Consider the following 22129-nt stretch of genomic DNA (forward strand, 5'->3'; position numbering starts at 1 on the left):
TATAGCGAAATATCATTTAAAAAAAAAATTGAACCCTTCTATTGCCAATACTAAAGTGACAAATATTTTTTTAAAAATATATCAATATATGACATTTTCCTTTTTTTTTGCACGTCCGAGCAAACATTCTTAAAGTTAAACAAGACACATATCAACACAGATTTAATATTAACCATAAAGTGCCGGTAGTAATTGTTTCTTAAGTTAGAACATTCAGAGCCCTAATATTTGTGGAGATAAACGTAAATAAACTATAATTAATATTTTTTTGGGTCAATATTTAAAATGTATTTTCTAGACCAGTTTTCTTGTAAACGCAATCCAAATCAAGAGGATCTTTTTTACATGAAAATCCACAAAAATATTATGACCGGTTATTGATGTTTGCCATTCTAAATGTTACGCTTCAAATTAAAATTTTAATGGTATATTTTGGTAAACGATAAAAATGCCTGAATACCAAAATTTCAAAGATATATTTGAAACTGTTACGAAAATATGAATTAAAAATCATTTTCATCAGGAAACAAGCTGGGTTGGGTTGGGCACTGGGATCTGTTTTAGACTTAGACTGAAAATCTTTTACCCCAATTATGGAATACCTTGGACATCAAACCAATATATTTTTAGATGCAAAAAAATATGCTTCTGTTTTCATGGCTATTTTGTGCCATCGGTCTCAATTTTTGTTCAAAAAATGTATCTGCACATATAAAATACACCATAAAAGTCTCACAGGAACCTTTTTGTTTAAAATAAATAAGAACTAGAAGTTCAGATTTTCACGAAATTATATATTATTCAATGACATGACAATTGTTTCGACAACACCGTGTCTTTATCAAATGTCATTTGATAAAGACACGGTGTTGTCGAAACAATTGTCATGTCATAATATATAATTTCGTGAAAATCTGAACTTTTAGTTCTTATTTATTTTGATAAATGGATTTTCATCAAGTAAAAGCCACCTCAGTTCAACCTTTTTATTTTGTGATAAAACGCAACAAGATATCGAGAAACACATTATAAATATAAAAGCAAGAAAATCGGCAATTCAGCGTTTTCTTCTAATGCTTGGTGATCACATCTCTAAAATTTCCAACATATGACGACATTCATTCGTCTATATATGTTTTAAAATAATGTATATATTTAATTTAAACCTTCCAGAGGAAAGTAAATTGTTTTGAAACCTTCTGGAGAATTGATTCCGCTACTACTACCACATTATTTTGAAATTTTTGAAAAAGAAATAAATATTATAACTAAAATACAATTTCAAATAACCGAACCCAAAATTCATAAAACAATGAAATACGTAGGAGAACCAAGCAAGAAAATTTCGAAACATCTATCTGTGGTCTTCAGATTGCTTTTAAAACTGAAAACACCATAGGAAATTTTTGAATGGAAATGGGTTAAATGGATTTTCATCAAGTAAAAGCCACCAATATTAGCAACCGCTGAACGTAGATCTATGGTTACTCTTTATTAGTAATCTAGGTATTAATGTATGTCGTTCATAATATTTATAAACAGCGATAATAGATCAAAGCTCGCTGTCTGTTGTTTTAACGTACAGCTATCATAGATTAATGTATGTCGTTGCAGCTGTTACAGATTAACCGGCAGCCATGGATCTATGCTCACTGTTCATTGATTTAATATCTGTTGTGTATAATATTAATAATCAGTGGTCGTAGCTCTATGCTTGGTAATATTTATTTTGATAAATGGATTTTCATCAAGTAAAAGCCACATCAGTTCAATCTATGCTTGGTGTTTATCGAATGTAGGTACAGCACGATATCGAGAAAAAAAAGTTAAATACAAACATGGTTTGACCCTAAGTATATATTTTATTTCTTATTTTTATGTATACAGAGTGTTCTCGACAGTAACCAACTTTATTTTTTTAAATGAACAGCCCGTATTTAGCACTTTTATTAGGTTTGGGATTAAAATCTGTATCATTTCATATATATATAGCTTGCATTACGAAAATAACTTCTGAAAAAGCTTTTCTCAAAAACTATCGTATGCTATGTAATGACAAAATCAAACGAATAATTAATTTTTTTTAAATCATTCATAGCATTCCATTTAAAAAAAATTAAGTTGGTTACTGTCCTGGCACAACGGAACACCTTGTATACATCAAAATACTATAAATAAAATATATACTTAGGGTCAAACACTTTTTGTATTTAACTCTTTTTCCTCAATGTGGTACTTATTGACTGATATTGAGATAAGGTATCGAAGGTTCTTAAATGGACCACCCTGTACAAAAATCTTAACTTAATGATCAAGAAAACTAAGGTACGAACGTGTATTGTATTAATGACACCTGTCGTTAGCTCAAAATTAATGTTTGCATTCACTGAATTGATGAAGTTTTTTATTAATAACACGTCCTGTTTTCGTTCAGTGAAACTTTTTTGCTGTTAATTTATTTGTTATGTGATAATGTGAGAATAAAGTAGACTATTTGATCTAAGTTGACGAAAGTCTCACTGGTCGATAAACCTGCGATCGCTTCGATCTGCTTAACCATTCCACGTATTCACCAATGAATTTCTCGATCGGTTCTAGGACTGGTTTGATGATCTGAGACGTGCGAACGTAGTAAAGAAATAAACACGGAACAACCTACCCGACAACATTCTTAAAGTCGAAAAGGAATGAAGTAGAAACCCACGGAAAACCACGGCCCTTTTTATTGTCAAAATTAAGCGCTAATAATTTTTTACTCACCTTTCTTCCTCTTTGGGAATCAACATTATCGCTTCCGGTGAAAACTATGGCTCTAGGGTTTCAGTGACAAAGATATTGGATCAAAATCACCCGAGTTCGCAAAAAATCACATCACTGCCAAAAACCGACCACTAAAAATGGCGGAACGATTGCAATACAATACGAAATTTCTGAAATAAACACTGCTTACATTTGGGTGATGGGTTCAACTATTCGATATTGCTAAAAGATTGGAGTTGATTTCATTTTTTCTCCAATTATTGTAATAAAGTAAAGTAAAAAAAAATGTATTCGGTATTTAAAAGATCTGGACAAAGTTAGCAATTCCATTTGAATTTTTTTAATGGTTTACGTTTGCGTTATTGTCGTTTTTTGTCGTAAAAGAAAAAAAAATGTCTCGTCGCAATGATACGACTTTTTACAACGCCCTTAAATCATGTAATTTTGAATTTTTAATCTGATTTGGTCGTTCCTTTTAGCAAGATCAAAATATCGTCAAAACATGTACGCCACTGACTCATTGTAATTTTGTTATTTACTTTGAAAACTTTGAATTGATGTTAATGGGGGAGGTGAGCTTTATGGGCTGGCTGACTAGCCTGGACAATGGTAGAACATTTTGCAAGTGCTTCTTGTTAAAAAAGAAACGGTTTCACTTTATACATCTATCATTTGGGTCCTACAATTCAGTGAAAACATCGCACCAGCTCAGAATATACAACCAATTATATGCTTAAAAATACACCAAGTACTTTTCAAATATCCCCAATTCCAATAATAATAAAAACCTTATGTGGAACTCGTTAAGTTGTTTAATTAAGAACAAAATTGCGAAATTTTGCCTTCGTTAACTAATTGCGCCTAAATAAAATCGTCAGAATATGCATGCAAGGCGAGAAGCAAAAAGAAAACGGAAAAATTTAAATGTGAAACTAGTATTTAACAAATCTAATATACTGCGTGAACGTACGAGTCGAATACCTCAAAATACGGTCAATATTTCGCTTGTGGTGGTAGTGAAAGTCAGTCTCGATTCGACCGTGCATACATATTTATATTCCAATCAATACCATACGTCAACCGAGCATTTTGCTCAAATCAAAAGCTATTAACCGGTAAGTCAGAGAGAATGAAAATACTTTTCATGTCAATCGGAAGTGAAGAATAATTCAATGAAAAATATCGAAGTTCCAAATCCCCCCTGTAGATATTATAGCAAAGTTGTAACATAAATTTTTGAAGGGTATGATTAACTCATGTGCCGAGTTTGATTACATTTTACTAAGCCAATCTTGAATTGAGTTATTGAATTAAATATGATGGCAAATTACAAAAGGTCAATACAACAAACACCAGCGAATATTTTCCATGAAGCATCTCCAAAACTTGATGACGTCAAGCTGGATAATGACATTCAAATAAATAAGTGTTCACACATTCAAAATAAACTAAATATGTAGGTATATCATTGTGTTTTTCTTAGGATCAAAGTCATAATCGGTTCTTAAGACCTCCTTGTCCCTTAAAGCGTTCTTGGAATGAATTTCATTTAAAGGAGGGTTTAAACGACAAGGAAGCTCCAAGGAACGACGGTAAATTTGATCCTCAAGTTTTTTATTAAAAATAATATTTATAACAAAAAATACGGCAACAAAACATTGCTAAAAAGAAACATTATTTAAAATAAACATTATTTTTTAGGTAAATGTTCAAACAGTTTAACAATATCCTAAGCGATCATCAAATTCAGTTCTAACATTGCTTAATTGATGGTTAAATCCTGTCACATTCTAAGGAAAAGGCGGTTTGTGGCTCGTTAAGATTTTAAAATTTAACATTTTTATAGATTTGATTTTCTGATAGATTTTTGTAAATTTCGGCAAAAGGTGACCTCGGCGGCCAAAGGATTTGGCACCTTGTGCGAATAATATTCCCGTTAAAAATATTTCCCAAATACTCCCTAAACATACGGTAATTATGAGAGGGACAACCATCCCTTTGGTACCAGATCTTCGCGAACAACTTCTAGTGCGAGTTCAATTTGATTTTGTAATAATATGATGTCCGCAAATTCTCACCATAACATTTATTTTTTGAGGATATTGGCTTCGAGTATGAACAAATTCATTGGCTCCAATACTAGTTTTGAACATTTGGTTTGTTGTTGAGTGTGAATGTACATTCATCAGTGAAACAAATATTTTTTTTTTAAATCCCTATTAATATTTCATATTTCCAACATTCTTTCTTCATCGCCTGTCCGGTGCTCTTGATGCTTTTCTTATTTCTAGGAAAAATATTTGTGTTTTTTAATGTGCGCAACACTGCGGCCTGATTTTTATTTACAGCTTTAAAATCCTCGTACTAATCATTTTGTTTTCGTCCACATACAGTACAATATTCAAATCTCTGTTGTCCCTTTCTTCTGCTTTATTATCGGCATTTTTAGCTGAACATTTACAGTTATTTATTACGATGCCTTTTGGCTCGAATTGGATAATAATACGTTTCATAATTGTTGAAATCGAAGGTATAGTTTTAGCACGAAAATAACCTGATAATATTTCAGACACTGTTTAGTGCCACTTAATTATGATTTTTTCTTCAATTGGATAACGCATATTTAGCTTTAATTGAAGCGCTTTAAATGACAATCACAAATAAAAATATTGTCAAAATGTATTTTACTAGTATTTGATTTATTACCTAAAAAAATTTCTAATTTTGCTATTATATTTAATTCAATAACTGAAGATTGGATTATTAAAATTTATTCAAACGCGGACATGAGTTAATCAGTAAGTGTAAGTTATATTAAAATTTACATGGGATTCCTATATTTCGTTCATATATACTAGACTACAGGGTTCAACAGTAACTAACCAAAGCAAGCAAACTATCAAGCAAAGCAACCAAGGAGTCATCCAAACGCGCTGCAAAACAGCAATCGTCGAGCCATGAAGCAGTACTAAAAAGGATGTGCTTCATAATGGTTACACTCACAAATATTTTGACAAAATAATACCAAATTCTAAACGGGAAACAACAGAAGAAAATGAAATGATATATTTATATTACATATCGATTTGATAACCTGATTGCTTAAAAGTCTGTTATAGTAACTAATAAATAAATTTTTTGGTGAACCAAAATTGGAAATACGATAAGGTAAATAATTCACTAATCCTACTAATACCCTTTTGATATCTTGAAAAATTTCTTACTCCGCTTCTTATTTCAAAATATCCTCACTTATTACTTATTACAATAATAGTATTTTTGAGCACACATAGTTTTAAATTACTTAAAATTTACACGTGACACATTTATTTTATATTCATTATATGTTTGTAAATAATTGATAAAAACGAATAGTACGGTAACACTTGAATCGATAAGTATAGGAAACAACTGAACTCGATAAAATAGATAGATACAGCGTGTTAAAAATAATAATAATAATAATAATGAATGGTTAGAAAACAGTTTAAAAAAGACAGTTAACAGTTTAAATATATGATAAAATACTGATTTATAAACATGCAAAAATACATAGGATGTTCCAATTAAAAAAATATATTTTTGTAATGCCTACTTTTTTATGAAATAGTCTATGTAATTAAAAATATTTTTAAAATGCTTGTCTATCGATTTGATGGGACACAATAATTATATATATATATATATATATATATATATATATATATATATATATATATATATATATATATATATATATATATATATATATATATATATAGTTCGAAGTGTTTTCGGAGCGCGAGCATTGAAGATGCCCAGTGAGATTTTGGAGAAACGTCTGCAGGATTCCAGTCGGAGTTCAACAAGCGAACGGATGATATCCCGGAATATAGTGTCATCACATTTTTCCATCCGTGAATCAATACGTGAAAATATATATATATATATATATATATATATATATATATATATATATATATATATATATATATATATATATATATATATATATATATATATATATATATTTTTATGGAATTGGGAACTTCTTTCTAAATTGGTGCGATAAAGCGATGGTTTTTCGTTTAATGAAATCCGGAAGTTATGCCAAATATAAGCAAGTTATTTGAAATCACGTCGATACAGCTTCCCTGGCGCAACAATGTGAGAAATGCTATGAAATAGCGCACTTATTATGTTAGCAGTTAAAAACACAATTGACCCATTAAATATTAATCCATATACACTTCGGTTTGGAATAGATGAAATGCGTCGTCTTTTACTGCAAACCCAAACTATCCGCTCAAAACACAAATGGGTAAACGCGCTGAAAAGGAGATCCGAGCCGACTATCGACACGAAACGGAACAGACTTCGCGGCAAACTGAACTGACCCAACAACCAATACACGGAGAAGTGTACATTTCCAAAATGAAACTGGTAATGGTAATGATAAAGTGCCGCTCGTCTAATGTTGACCGCGTTTTCATCGCCACGCAGCCCCGACGGAATTTCAACTTGGGTTGCCGTTAATAAGCGGTTAACTGGTGCGAGTTTCATAATTGCACCCTGTCCTTTTTTAACGAGTCAGAATTAACACCCATCATCGCTTAAATGAATGCCTGCATCGGTTATTTCACTTCAAGATTCTTCGTGATTTAAGCAGGGAACGTTGAAATTCGTTTGCTGTCACCCTGTTCGCTAGCTGGATATTATCAGAAACCTTCTTGGTAACCGGACATATCTGGACGAATCCGTACCATAGCATTTGTATTCGCCAGTACTATACCGCACAGATGTAAGATGTAAGGAGCAATGCAAAAAGAATTGCTGCCTTTGGAATATGCTGTGGGCATAGAGTAAGAGTAAATGGTGACTTTTAAGTGAACAATCGGCAGTAGTGTAAAAATTTAAACAATTTCTAAATTGAGTAAAGGACTGTAAATTTAATATAAACATCAAACCCGCCAGTTTAATAGAATTTTTTTTAACATTTTAAGGGATTTGTTATATTAATATTAACATATAATATACCTATAATATTATGAGTTTTCACTATGTATAAATAAATCTTAATATTTTTATACGTCCGCAAGAAAAGGCAAATGTAAATAGGTAAGTACAGAATTGTCTCATAAACAACAGGCATCGAAAAAATTTACAAGACATACACTAGCTCGGTTAAATTTGAAGAAATTTGAAGAAATAGATTCCACGGGGTAGGTTTAAGTCATCTGACTGCGCAGAACTAAGTGCCTTTGCTTGATCCTAAAACCATTTTCGAACTGTCACCGAATTGGTAAAACTGCGAAAACGCTTTTAGGTTCATTTTGCATTTATATAAAACCCAAGTTATTTGTTTTGAACAACAATTTCAATAAACAACGTTTTTGTTTATTTTACCATGTTACTTACGTGTTCCTATTCAGAGGCGGCTTTGGACGATAGTTTAATAGAATCTTTGCATTTAGCATGGTAAAATAAACAAAAAAGTTGTTTATTGAAATTGTAGTTCAAAATAAGTAAATTAGGTTTTATATAAATGCAAAATGAACCTGTATAAATAATTTATCTGAAAAAATAAAACATATTCTTTCTAAATATGATATCACAGTTTGCCACAAATCTTACAAAATGATAAAACTAATTTTTACTCCCCTGAAAAGTAATAAAAAAAATCAATTTGCAATTTGAAAGGCGTTAAATGTTAAATTTAGAATTTTGCACCGAATACAAAAACAGAAAAATCTAAATAGTATTCTATTAAAAATTTCAAAGTTGTCATGATTTTTAAGTAGATCTGGTAACACTACAAACCATTATATCCCAGATCTAATGACAATCCGCCCAACGTCTCTTAAATTCTAAATATCTAGAGATCGTTCCAAAAAAAAATCTTTATGCTGTTCAAACCCAATTTAAAATACACTTTTCTAAATATAAAGACAAAAAGAACGGAATAAATTGCTAACCAATAACTATCAGCTGCACAAAGATTTTAATTAACTTTATAGTTGATCGTATTTTTTCCTTATAGCGACTTGAACTAACTCTAACATAACCCGCAATTTAATTAATACACAACACTCCGATTACTAACAAAAGTAACCGGTTCGCCTCTGTCGGTAGATACGCTTTGGCGAATAGGTAGAATCCAAATGGTTACATATAATTTTATTTGAAAAACAATTTTAATTAAAAAAAAAAGTAAATTTCTTTAAAGGTTATCGTTTTTGTCTGTGGATTGTGGTCCCCATAAAAAATAAAATATACCTACTTATTTTTGAAATAGTACTGAAATCGCAGTTTGATATTAATTAAATTTTCAGGGAGGTAACAAATCCCCAATTAAAAGAGGTAGTAAAGGCCTCGATAAAAGGTAAACAGAATACTAAATATCTTAAATATTGTGCAAAAGAAACAGGTAATATCAACACGCCCAAACATTACGAATTAACTAAACAAGTTTGGAAACCCTTTTATATTTAAACGAAGTCATCAAAGCAATTTATATACATACCTATTCTAGCAAATGCCTAAACTTAGCTTGTAAATAGGTAGGTACTACTCCTACAGGTGTTAATAAAACCACCAATGACGGAGCAAACGTTAACTTTGTGTTTTCTAATACCATTCCAACTTTGATAGTTAACTGATGATAAAATGGAATTTATGTCACAAAATCTAGCAAGAAAAATTACCAATTTTGCTTTATCACTTTGCCTACCTGGTCTAATATACACGGAAGCCGTTTGACACACAATTGGGCAAATTTACACGCACAAGTACAAACACTGCTATCGTCCTTAGCGAATCACTATAAAACTTAAAAAATAGCCCGCCCGCCAATATGAAAAAAACTCATTCGACGGAAATTGGAATGACTGATCGACTGATTGCCGAATTTTTATTCTATTCTGACATATTGTCAAGTTAGTTCACGCGTAAAACTCGTGAGGACGCTAGAAGGTGAAGGAACATTATGTCGATAATAAAGTCTCCTTTAAATTTGAGATAATGGCGATTCTCTATACTCCATGATAATGGCTTTTTACGTCTAACGCAAACTAGGAGAGGATTGTTAATCCTATTTAATTCCGATCGTTTTGTACGGGCGAATGAAATGACGTCACCTAACTAAACTGAAACATGTTTCATCCATCAAGTTTACAAAATAAAAAGATTAATTTTGGTTTTACGATACTCAGGTAACAGCTGCAATGACGATGTGGTGAGCTAAAAGGATCCAAAACAGCTAAATGCATGAAACATTCAAAGTGATAACGTGACCACCACAGATATTTAAACTTCCACCATTCAGTTAACCCAAAGTACTTTTCTGTGTTTACACATGGAATAGTCGATTTTGTCCTGTCTAAAATTTTACTTGCAGGTGTATAGAAGAATTGTAAATTTTTGATGGTATCTATATATATATATACATATATACATATATATATAAAAATATATATCAGTGATTTTAGTGTACCTTATCTGCTTGGAACTTGAAAATTATAAATAATAAAATTTAAAGAAAATATTCTTAAAAAGGTTACAATTGAATTAATACCAGAACATGTAAAGTACCAGTTTAGTAACTAAGTTCTACTGAATCACCATCCAGTAAATTCAATATGAATTCAAATCCCTTGATTGTAGTAGTTAGTTCCAGCAATACAAAACCTAAATCTATTATTAAGTTGATCACTAAACATAATCCGGAAGAAAGTAGTTCAGGTGTTATAATACATCGGTGGAATATAAACACAAAATATTATACAGCTGATGTCAGTTTTGTAGCTTTTCCAAGTAGTTATGAACGCAGTGAAGAGTTTAACAATCAAGTTGAAGCTCTAATTATTCATATGGATACCAACAAAGAATCTGGCATTGAAGACCTGGATCAATATATGGTGTTGGAAAAAGAATGCAACCCCGATATAAAATTGCTAGTATCTAATTACTGTAATGAAGAAACAAAAATATCGAGAACCAAAGCAATAGAATGGTGCATTAAAAGAGGTTTTGAATTTGTTGAACTCTATCCACTGACTACAGAGCCTGCAGAACAAGATATATTAACAGAAAAATTTGGTATTCACAGGATCATTGAAGCTCTACATGCACATACTTGGTCCAATCTTGTATTAAAACCACAAAAAACAAAGAAAACAGAAGGGGAATTAAAAGTTTGTCAAAAAGCAGATCAGGCTGATAGGAAAACTGCAAATTCCGAAGAAAAGGATTCTGTTCTTGATGATGAATTTATGGAGTTGTTTTCTCAAATTGGAATGATGAGAAACAGTTTAGGTTCGTTGTCAACACATCAACGCAGGCAATGTGCTGAACAAATGGTTACAGCATTTTGGAAAGCTATTGGAGGGGAAGAGGAAGAACTTCTGGACTTGTAAAATATTAATAAATTTATTTATTTAACTGTTAAATGTAAGACATATTGTCTATATACAATATTTTAAAATGAAATATTTTTTGTTTTATGATCAAATTTTCCTTACAAATAAAAATTAAAATAGCTATTTACTCCAAATAATGGAATTCTCAGGCGCCAATTCCTCAAAAAATCTACCCAGGAAGACCAAACTGAAAAATAATATAGAATAATCTCTTATTGCACTTGTCTGCCACGCTTGCATCTCGCATGGAAAGAAGACAATACAAATACTACTATTACTTCTCGTGTTCATTATAAATAAAATTTGCTGAATTGGCCGTTGCAGTTGATTCATCTTCTTTTCCTCCTTGTAGCCAAAATTCAGGATCATTCGACCCACCTTAGCTGGAGCATAGGCTTTAAAAAAGCATGATCTGTGATTGGCTTTGAATTTTGACATTTAATGTGATTAAGCAGAATTTCGGTATTTTGTGAATGATTGTTTTCACTGTGAAAGGTACAAAAATGTCGAAAATAAATGAAGTTGCTTCTTTATATAAACAGCTAAAATCAGAATGGAATTCACCTTCAAAAAATTTAAGCAAATGCAGTAAACTGTTATCTGATTTAAAGGTAAAATTGATTTGCATGCAAATAATTTTATATGGATTAGATTTTTTTTTAGTTGGAATTGACAAACTTAATATTTTTGCCAACGTCTAACGCAAGCGCATCTAAACAAGAACTTTTGCTTGCTAGAGATGTTCTAGAAATTGGAGTACAATGGAGCATTGAGGCTAATAACATCCCAGCTTTTGAAAGATACATGGCACAACTTAAATGTTACTATTTTGATTATCAAAATCAGCTAGAAGAATCTTCTTTTAAATATCAATTGTTGGGACTCAATTTACTATTTCTTTTATCTCAAAATCGTGTTGCAGAATTTCATACGGAATTGGAGCTTCTACCAGTTGATCACATACAAAATGATGTTTATATAAGACACCCTTTATCTATTGAACAGTATCTAATGGAAGGAAGTTACAATAAGGTATAACACTTCATTGTTTAGGTAATTTTAGATTGTACTGATTAAAATGTTTCAGATATTTTTAGCCAAGGGTAATGTACCAGCAAAAAGTTATAATTTATTCATGGATATCTTATTGGATACAATTCGACATGAAATTGCAGTGTGTTTAGAAAATGCTTATGAAAAAATTTCACCAAAAGATGCTGCCAGAATGCTGTATTTACAAAATGAAGATCAGCTTAAAACCATTGCTGCAAAGGTATGTTAGTCATGTTATCAAAAGTAGAAAGGGAAAGAAATAAAAGTCTTACCAATCTTTGCAATCTAGAAAAACTGGAAATTAGGCAAGGACAACTTTTTCCATTTTACACCAGAGATGAGATGCCATGAACCTATACCATCAGTTGAACTTGCCCAGCAAGCTGTCGAGTATGCAAAGGAATTGGAAATGATCGTGTAACTTTTGTTAAATTAAATTATTTTAATAATATACAACTTTTGCAATCTTACAGCTTTTCACTTCCTCACAAAATGAAAATGAAATGTGCATAGTGTAATACAAGATAAATCTGTAAGTTTTTTTCTGCCTCTTCAGTCAATGCTTGATCCTAGACACCTTATTTTACAATAATGCCTTGTCTTTCTGAATTTCAATCTTGTAGGACATGATAGTCACAAATACCTCCTTTATTTTTTCTATCTTTTTTTATTTAATTTACAGTATGCAGACCATAACCATACATCTCAATTTTTATTAAATTCTTAAAATTTCATAATTTTTAATTCTGCTTTTGTTTAATGTAATGGTAAACCAATCTTTCAGGCATGGCATGGCGCAAAATTTTACTCTAGGATTGTGTTTTACCTGTCTCATATATTTACATACATTCTATGTATTTAAATTTAATTTTTAGTACAATCAAATTCTTTCCACTCATTAGAAAACTGCACAACTCTATCACTTTGATCCTTAAACATTTGTCTCTTGGGTTTCAGCCACTTGCTGTGATGTAAATCTAACATTCCTCCAATAATTTCTTGCGCAAAATTCTTTGGAAATATCCTTTCATCTTCAATAACGTGGGCATAACCCTCTTCAAGGCCAAAAGAAACAAAAAAGTAAGGCAAACCCTTAGGTATTGCTTTTCTGACATCCCTGCCTTTTAATGACACTAACTTCTTGTTTTGGGCCCAATCAGTTTCTGATTCATCAATGGCTTTTTTGAAGTACATTGGAGCCATATCTGCATGTTCTTTTGATATTGGAATACATTCAATCACCATGTGAGGATGTTTGTGAAACATCATGGAACATTCAAAAAATACCGTTTTTTTATTTTTTGTCTCAAAATATCTCACAAGGGCTTTTCTGAAATTCATTAACTCTGCCCACTCATTTTCATCTGCATGGGTAGAACAGCTAACATGTCGAATGGGAACTAAGAAGCAGTGTCCTGTTGTTAAAGGTTCATAAGCAGGCAAACTTAAATAAGCATACTCTCCCATGGAGACAATTAAATGGTTTTGACTCTGCTTTGATTGAATGCACAGAGTACAATTATCAAGCTTTGTCTCCATCTTTTGATGTTCAATTATAGCTCTACTATTATTGGCTGCATCAGATTTCAAATCTGATTTCTTCCTTCTAATTGTATCAACAAATAAATTATCTAAATCATCATTTTTACGGACTTTGCTATATATCTCCACAAAATCCTTATTGTGATCATTAGGCATGTTATATTTTTCCTCCTCGAACATTTCTTTTAAAGAATAATTATCATCATCTGCAAAATACTTAACCCGTTCATTATTTTTGTGGGTTTCAATTTTCCTTTTCTTATGTTTGACACTTGAATTTTTCAAATCTGACTTAAATTTCAGTGGCTGTGACCTTCCCTGAGAATCAGTCTTTGTTAGTAAAACACCTTCATACTTTTCCTCTGATTTTGCCAATTCAATAGCCTTTCTTGCTTTATCCAGTTTTGCTGTTAATTCAGCCACAAGTGTGATGTTGCCCATGATTTCAGCTTTAACGAGCTTCCCAGCTAATAAATTTAATTCAGTCTCAGAAGTAATGTCATTATTACCCAAATCTGATTTACTACAAGTGGGATTAGAATATTCATTTGCTTTTATTTCTGACTTTGATACATTTGTTTTTTTCCAATTTGATGTCCGTCTTAATTCATTCCTTGTATGAACCAAGTTACCCTCATCTTCCTTTGGCTTTTTGAATTTAGGAAGACCATCACCACCATGTTTCCAATAGGGATTTAATTCTCTTGAGCTTTTACTTGGGTCATATTGTTTCAACCCTTCTTGATTTTTTTTCTCCTGATTTCTCTGTTTTTGACGGTCAATATTGGAAATACTGGTGAATGATGTAGGCAAATCCATCCAATTTTCTCTTTTTTGGGATCCTTCCGAAATAAAAGTTGGCTCTAACTTTTTACCTTCAGATTTGTTTCTTAAATCTTCAACTTCAACCCATTCCTCTTCTGACGAAGAACTTGACTTAGAAGCTGCTTGTTTCGCCTTGCCTCGTGTTTTTGCTTTTTTCCGCTCACCATGCCTACCCTAAAACAAATTAATATATGTTTGAAAATAGCCGTAATGAATACAAAAAAAAATACCATTTTGCATTATTTTTGTAAGAACTTGTCTGAGACAACCATAACCATAACATGCATAGAAAACAACATTGCAGTAATGTACATAAACTATCAAATACATTGGGGGATTCTGTGGTGGAGCATTGCACGCGGCGGTTTAACTTCCTGCCGACAGAATCCCTTGTATTCGTCCTCAAAAGTTTGTTATCGGTTTCCACTGTGTGGATCCTCGACCGAAGTCGGCAATGGGCAAATAATCCTAACAGCTTAGCCTAACAGTCATGTGAAACGCATTATTGTACTTGTAATCTATGAAATAGAAAGTCCCATTTATCATAAAATGATAAATAATAACATTAATGATATGTTCCGAATGATTAAACTTTATTAGTAAGTCCCTTTTAGCGAAAGAAATTTGAATAATATGCTGGTAGTTTCAAATTTTGCTGTGGATAAGCTACGATCGCCATACCAACCATAACATTTATCTATGATCATTACCAAGTATTTTGAACTATTGGTATGAGTTCATCTATTTTAGTTTGAATCCATTTCCAAATCCAAGAAAAGCTGGAAGCTATTTTTCAGAGTAATCAATAAAATGTTAATAATCTAATTCATAATAATCCTTGTATAATGGACCAAGAGAGCTCATATGACACTCATAAAACAGATGCTTCTTTAGCACAGGAAAGTTCTATTAATGATTCATTTGCCACTCCTGAAGCAAGATTTGAGTGTCCTATTTGTTTGGCATGGCTGAGAGACCCTGTTTTAACTTCTTGTGGACATCGCTTTTGCAGAAGCTGCATTTATTCATGGCTGGAGTACAAACAGTAATAATTCCTGCAAATTGTATATTTTTCCAATGTTTTTCAGAAAAGAAAAGGCCTGCCCTGTTGATAATATGAAGTTGGATATTGCAGCTGATATTTTTCCTGATAATTTTACTAGGCGTGAGATATCTCAACAGAAAATAAAATGTCCTAATATTATTCGAGGCTGTTTGAAAGATCTGTCTCCATTGGATGTCGAATCTCATTTGTTGGTGTGTGAATTTAGGCCACCTTCATTGCCTGAGAGTGAAAAACTACAGTGCACTTTTGTAAATGTTGATTGCAGAGATAAGTTTGAAGATGAACTGGAATTAGAAAGGCATTTAGAACAAAATGTGCCCAAGCACTTAACAGTAAAAAATAAGATGTTTTACAAAGTGTTGATACATATAATATCTCTTTTAGTTACTTTCACAAGCTTACGCAAATATGACTGCTAGTCAAAATGCTAGTGCAAGTACATCTGTGATTCCGCAAACCAATTTTTGGGATCCTCCCTCGAAAAATGAGTCAACTAGTCAGAGCTTGGATGATGATAGGATAAGCAGTTTGTTAAAGTAATAACTATATATATTGGCATGTTCAGTATTGCAATTATTAAAGCATTGTTATTTTAGAGCTCTATATGAAAAGATTGTGATGTTGGAACAAAAGACCCGAGAACAGGATATTATAATTGCAAATATGTCACAACAAATTTCATCATATAACCTTACAGTCACAAAGTTTCAGCAGCGTTATTGTAATGGCTGTTATATTTGGTATTTTAATGATTTTAAAACTAAAATCAGTACTATGAGGGAAAATCCTGGAATTTTTCATTATAGCCCAGGATTTTATACTTCTGCTTATGGATACAAGTAGGTTACAGCATTATTTTCTGGCGTTTAATTTAAATATGTCCTATTGTCTAGGTTAGGAATTAGGTTAAACTTGTCTCCTAAAGATGTAAACTATCTGGCCATTATAGTTCATTTCATGAAATCTGAACATGACAATGCTTTAGACTGGCCATTTTGTGGAAGATTATCCATAGAAATTGTTCATCCTACGTGAGTACATTTAATTTTTTTTTGTTTTATTTATATCAGGTCCATCAAGATACCCTAAACATTTTTTTGTAACTTGGCAATTTTACAATTCAAGAGACCTCTGGTGGAGAAAATATGACTCTAGTTTGTAAGTAAAATTGCATTGTTGTAGGAGGTTCATTTTTGCCTTGTTTTTTTTTATGTTGATATGGTTTTAAAAAATAGTTTGACATAATTCGCGATTCAGTGCCTTTAGAGATTCATCAGGAAGTTCAACATTAATGGAAAGAAATTGTTCTTTTGATGGATATTACTCAAAAAATATTAAATAACAATTAGCTTTTAATTTTGTTAGGCATTCTATAAAAATGTCCTTTAAGTTAAGGGTTCCTGCAGTAGACCCAATTCAAATTATAACTGTTTTCCTGATATTAATTTCATTTTTTGTCTACTGAAGTACTCCCAATTTAAATTCTTATTGTTCCCTAATTCACCATGATTTTCATTAAATAAGTGCCATAAATTTAATTTGCAGCCAATCTTTTCGCAATATTAAAGAGACAATGATGACCCGTCCTGAATTAGCCGCATTCAATCGTCCAGTCCAAGACATGAATCCTAAAGGTTTTGGTTATACAGAGTTTGTTTTGGTGGAGGAATTATTTGAACAAGATTTCATTGTTAATAATCAACTTATTATAAAAGTAAGGGCTCAAGCCGTCTAGCAGTGTTGCTATACTTGTGTACTCATTCCATTTTTATATTGTACAGTTATTGTTGTATTGTTATTGGTTACTTATTATTATATGCGCCAAAACTGTAGTATTATTATTAATAAATTATTTTTAACCATTGCACATATTGATATTGTGAGCTTGGCTACTTATCTATAAATAATGTGTAACAACCATTATTCTATTTTGGTTTTGTCTTTCTTAGCGGGTCATTAAATCAACTATAACTAGAAATACCCAATGTGAGTACAAATTTTGTATGTTTGTACAATTTTGGTTTGTAAGGAGTTTCATTACACAGCGTATAGGGTAGGTCAAATACACTTTAAATAATAAATTTTCATAAAAACCGCGAGTGTTATGGTATCAAAATTGTAGGGGCTTTTTCAAAAAATGTGCATTTTGCTATAGAAAGTTTTGGGCTTGTCAAATACCAGGCTGCAACCGTTAAAAAGGATATCAAAAATAAAATTTTACCCCAACGGGTAAAATGGTTCGGGTTCATCAAACGCGACGGTGAAACTAACTAACAAGTGACTTCGCGTAAAACTGAACAGAGTGAAATTTTATTTCGTCCAAAAACAACAGTCACAACTATTTACAACTATTATTCACTATAGACACTATTAATAAATTATATGACGTCTCTATTTACATTCGTTGACTATATTTCTGCGTTGCACAGTTTCTCTTTTAGACTAACCAAGACCCGCTGCTCCGCTAGTGCCTGACCAGGTCCATTCGACTCGCTCGGCACAATATTTGGAACCCGTTAGGCGAGCATTATACAAATCGGTAGCGTAATTTACGTCAAATAAATAAATGTTTGAAAAATGCTAGCGTAATAATTTAGTCTAGGTAAAAGTGATGTTTTCTAGAGATATAAGAGTGTCTTTTTTGAAAACTACGAAGGCGACTTATTTTTTAGATACTCTATTTTTATTTTCTTAATAAACAAATTACGCCTTAAAACATTAATTTATACATGCCTCCACCCCAAAATTAATTTTTTCCTCAAGTTTTTCTGGATTTCGTGAAGCTCTGGTCGCCCAGCTAAATTCATATTTTCCCCCGGATCAATCGAATGATCGTAAAGTTCCTTCCCGTAGCATTTATTCCAAGAAATGTTAAACGTGCTCGTATTAAATCCGACCCACTCGGTATACCTATATCGCCTTGTGGTCATGGAATACCCCATTATCGATATATTTTTTAGTATTGGTTTATCGCTGTTTAATTCTGGATAAGGGCCTGGACGTGGATATTGAGAGAAAACCGCCGACTTGCCTTTACTTGCCTGAAATTGGCATATCGGGTAACATAAAGGGACATTGAGTTTTCAGGAATTTCTCACGTTTCCCCACATTGCAGATGCCAAACTCCTACCTTCACTGCAAAGGGCTGTTGACTCATTATCAACAGGACACAAGGACAATGGCTTTGAAATTTGTGTTAAATCTACCAGTGTTGGAAAAATGTCTACCAGTTCTACCAGTTTCGTGATTTTCTTTTTATTTTTCGTTAAATTTGGCACATGTATCAGTAAAGGTACCCTTGTAGCTTCTTCAAAATTGCTATACTTTGCAAGTTCACCATGTTCTCCTAGCGACCAACCTGCAAAAAGTTTCATCGAATAAACAAACTTTGTAACTAAATCAGACAAAAGTGTAAGACATTAAAAGGACACATACATAAGTAATTATATGTACTATACATTAACATAATACATTAAAAAATAACATTCAAAATAAACATTATTTTTTAATTAAATGTTCAAACAACCCTCCAGTAACAGTTAAACAAAATCCTAAGCGATCATAAAATTTATTTCTAACATTTCTAACAATGCTTAGTTGACATTGTGAAATGGGGTCATATTCAAAGAAAATAGCGTTTTGTAACTGGGGAATTATGGGCGGGACAACCAACCATCTGGTCCAAATACCACTGCCCTGGAACATTGAAATTAGGATAATTTTGACAAACTTTGAACTACATATTTAAAAAACCTTAGGTTTAGAGTTTATGCTATCGATATTTAGACAATATAGTGGCCCTAGTAAGGTACAAAATGATGTCCCTCGAGTGGCAATATTTTCATAGAGACGGGAATGATCTTCCGTGCATGCCTATAAATTTCAACCCCTAATCATCATTTTGCGCCATTTTCGTTCTAAATAGCTATTTCCGCGTCCTTAACTCGTTTTCCCAGAACATTTAACGCGCTGTTAACACATTTTGAAAAAATACTGTCCTAAAAAATGCTACTCAAACCTGTCAAATTATCGAGCTGTCAGCGGCCATGTGGGATGTCAAACGCTATTGGTTGGACACGGGATTTCAAATGGCAGCGGATGCGCATATTATATAATAATCAGAATTTTTTTCATCTTCGCGTCAAAAATTCCTGTATTATCAGGACCTCTATATGTTTAGTACATATAATGAGTTATCAACCTTTTCTAGTTTAGTGCAACTTGTTAGGTTTGTATAATAGCTGCCAAATTTTGAAGCTACCAAAACGACTGGAGCTACACCTATATCGAGAACTTAAACTAATATAGAAATGAGGGGAAAAATGTTGACTTCGACGATGATTCTGCGTTTTAGCCTTCCGTAGTCTACGGTTCATACCATACCGTGATCTCCTACAAACACAATAATAGTGTTATTATCAACAGCTTCTAACAACTGCCCAATTAAATAATCGATATATGACGTCGACGCATAATAACACTGAATTATTTTTTTCAGAGCATCGTCTGAAATTGGCCCATAGGGAAAGGGAATGTTTAAATCCTTCATATCGTCTCTTGTTCTTATGTCCACCCAAGGATTCCAAGCAACCTCAGGGAGAGTGGCAGGCCGCCATCTATTTTGCGGTAGCGGAATGTTTTCAAGCGGATAAAGGTCTTCAAAAATTTAATAGGAAATTATTTAAATACATACTAGAGGTCATGTAGTACCTAAATATTCTCTTGGAAATTTAAATGGTATGTGAGGCTTCTGAAATCCCACCGCCAAAAAATAAGGGATCGTTTTATTATTCTTTTTTTTCAAAAAATGTAGCGCTTCATGTAGCGACTCTATGTCGGGCAGAGTTCCGAAAGGCTGAAAGTTCACAATTACGGGGCATATTAAATTTGCCCCGAGCGAGCCGTCCTCATTTTGGCACAATTTTGCGTTTTTGTATATTTCACTTTTCGGGTGGAACGGTCTTTGGCTCCAGCTGTATGGAAAATCGTCGCTGAAGTTCGACGTGATGCCTGGATGAAACACTTTGCCGATCGAGTGGGTATGATACCCGTTTTCTTTAAAATGCTGCGGCAGGGTTGTGTAATTCCCCACGGTTGTTCTCCAGTAACTGTGGAAGTCGTATAATCGTAATGAGTCCGGCCTACGACTTGTTAGCAACGAGTTTCGGCTTGGGGCACATAGAGCTTGCTAGAAATTATTTCAAATACCAATGAAAACAATGTTCCTTGTATATTTAGTAAAATTTTACAAAACTGCGTTTTCTTCAGAATTGCATTTCTCCTTTACTTAATATGGAGGATTATCTTTTGGGAAATAAATAGTTTATCGGACGTTGCTACTAGGAAGGAAAAGGCGGCGGGTTAGCAATATTTTTCTACTCCCGTCTGTAAAATGCCTAATTACACACTGATCTAGCGTGTAGGAAAGGTCACTTTAATACTTCAGTTTCGTTTCTCACTAATCTGAGCCACTTCGGACATTTCGGGGATTTTACCGCACGGGTTTGGGAGCGATCGGATGTTTTCGGAGATATTTCCCACGCCTTGAATTGCACTTGTTGCATGATATACTAATTATGCAACAAGTGCGGTAAGCGGCATTTGACTAAGGAGTTTATTTGACATGAGAGGAGCGAATGTTTAATAAACGAGTGATTTAAAAAGTTTACAGAACGTGTTGCATACTATACTTTTTCTACGATACATTTTCGCAAAACAACACGAATACGTTCACTGACATGACCGTGAGAATTGACAAACGGCACAATTTAAGGCGTGGGAAATATCTTCGAAAACATCCGATTGCTCCCAAACCCATACGGTGAAATCCCAGAAATGTCCGAAGTGGCTCAGATCCGTGCGAAACGAAACTGAAGTGGTAAAGTGACGCTTCCCGCACTCTAGATCGGTGTGTAATTAGGCATTTTAGAGATGGGAGTAGAAAAATACTATTTACTCAAACAAAACCAATAGAGAAACCTTTCAAAATTTGGTGAACCTTTAAAAAAAAATTATGGATATATTTGAAAATTGATTTGAACAACTATTATGAATATACGCTCAAAACATTTCAATTGCCATTTCTCCTCACAATTTTGTTAATCATATTAATAATAATCACAGCACAGTACTGCACACCTTCGTGTGTAGTACAAAACGTTTACATAATATCAATGTATTTTACTTACTTGGACAAAAGCGTTCTCAAACACAAAACTTTTGGAAGCTAGCTTGTCGATATTTGGGGTAACTGCAAGTTTGTCTTTAAAACTGCCTATAGCCGGCTTTAGATCATCTACGATTATAAACAATACGTTATTTTGCGCGACCGAACATATTTCCACAAAAACAGAAACGCAAAAATAATCAACCATCCATTTTAAAATTTTATTCTCCATTTTTAAACAAGGAGGCAGTGGGCGCGAGGAAGAGGAAACATTTAGTTCATCTCTGTCTTTCACCTTTGTTGCGGAAGGTTGGTTTCTGT

The 22129-nt window shown here is 32.7% G+C and overlaps 6 protein-coding genes across 9 annotated transcripts in view; 3 read left to right on the forward strand and 3 right to left on the reverse strand.

Annotated features, from left to right (window-relative positions):
- LOC132705747 (protein kinase C and casein kinase substrate in neurons protein 1) overlaps positions 1–9637 on the reverse strand; it is a 39779-nt gene extending 30142 nt beyond the window's left edge. Inside the window, exons 1-2 of one of the 4 annotated variants that reach the window (XM_060676610.1) lie at positions 6965–7118; positions 2761–2891 (exon numbers count right to left, since the gene is read on the reverse strand). In XM_060676610.1, the coding sequence (XP_060532593.1) occupies positions 2761–2786 (26 nt within the window). In that variant the 5' untranslated portion in view covers positions 2787–2891; positions 6965–7118. Of the gene's footprint in view, positions 1–2760; positions 2926–6964; positions 7119–9469 lie in introns of those variants that run through there. The other 3 variants (XM_060676613.1, XM_060676614.1, XM_060676612.1) reach the window with 3 other exon arrangements.
- A 140-nt stretch (positions 9638–9777) lies between these two features.
- LOC132705749 (alpha- and gamma-adaptin-binding protein p34-like) lies at positions 9778–11226 on the forward strand. Its single transcript, XM_060676616.1, has one exon. It carries the CDS (start codon positions 10377–10379, stop codon positions 11151–11153), a length of 777 nt encoding a protein of 258 aa, XP_060532599.1. The 5' UTR covers positions 9778–10376; the 3' UTR covers positions 11154–11226.
- A 358-nt stretch (positions 11227–11584) lies between these two features.
- On the forward strand, positions 11585–12676 carry LOC132705748 (26S proteasome non-ATPase regulatory subunit 8). Its single transcript, XM_060676615.1, has 4 exons — positions 11585–11767; positions 11820–12188; positions 12244–12429; positions 12499–12676. Exons 1-4 carry the CDS (start codon positions 11630–11632, stop codon positions 12628–12630), a joined length of 825 nt encoding a protein of 274 aa, XP_060532598.1. The 5' UTR covers positions 11585–11629; the 3' UTR covers positions 12631–12676.
- Positions 12677–12728: 52 nt separating this feature from the next.
- LOC132705746 (CWF19-like protein 2 homolog) lies at positions 12729–14932 on the reverse strand. Its single transcript, XM_060676609.1, has 2 exons — positions 14807–14932; positions 12729–14750 (listed from the first exon to the last, which is right to left on the reverse strand). Exons 1-2 carry the CDS (start codon positions 14807–14809, stop codon positions 13074–13076), a joined length of 1680 nt encoding a protein of 559 aa, XP_060532592.1. The 5' UTR covers positions 14810–14932; the 3' UTR covers positions 12729–13073.
- Positions 14933–15284: 352 nt separating this feature from the next.
- Positions 15285–17506, forward strand: LOC132705622 (TNF receptor-associated factor 6). Its single transcript, XM_060676321.1, has 6 exons — positions 15285–15612; positions 15665–15974; positions 16027–16178; positions 16239–16481; positions 16536–16673; positions 17188–17506. Exons 1-6 carry the CDS (start codon positions 15422–15424, stop codon positions 17375–17377), a joined length of 1224 nt encoding a protein of 407 aa, XP_060532304.1. The 5' UTR covers positions 15285–15421; the 3' UTR covers positions 17378–17506.
- Positions 17507–17909: 403 nt separating this feature from the next.
- LOC132705621 (iduronate 2-sulfatase) lies at positions 17910–22064 on the reverse strand. Its single transcript, XM_060676319.1, has 5 exons — positions 21831–22064; positions 20353–20830; positions 20026–20298; positions 18741–19000; positions 17910–18683 (listed from the first exon to the last, which is right to left on the reverse strand). Exons 1-5 carry the CDS (start codon positions 22038–22040, stop codon positions 18366–18368), a joined length of 1539 nt encoding a protein of 512 aa, XP_060532302.1. The 5' UTR covers positions 22041–22064; the 3' UTR covers positions 17910–18365.
- Positions 22065–22129: the final 65 nt, after the last annotated feature.

Source organism: Cylas formicarius, unplaced genomic scaffold (genome assembly GCF_029955315.1).
Source record: "Cylas formicarius isolate icCylForm1 unplaced genomic scaffold, icCylForm1.1 PGA_scaffold_7__23_contigs__length_41026272, whole genome shotgun sequence".
Lineage (NCBI taxonomy): Eukaryota > Metazoa > Arthropoda > Insecta > Coleoptera > Brentidae > Cylas > Cylas formicarius.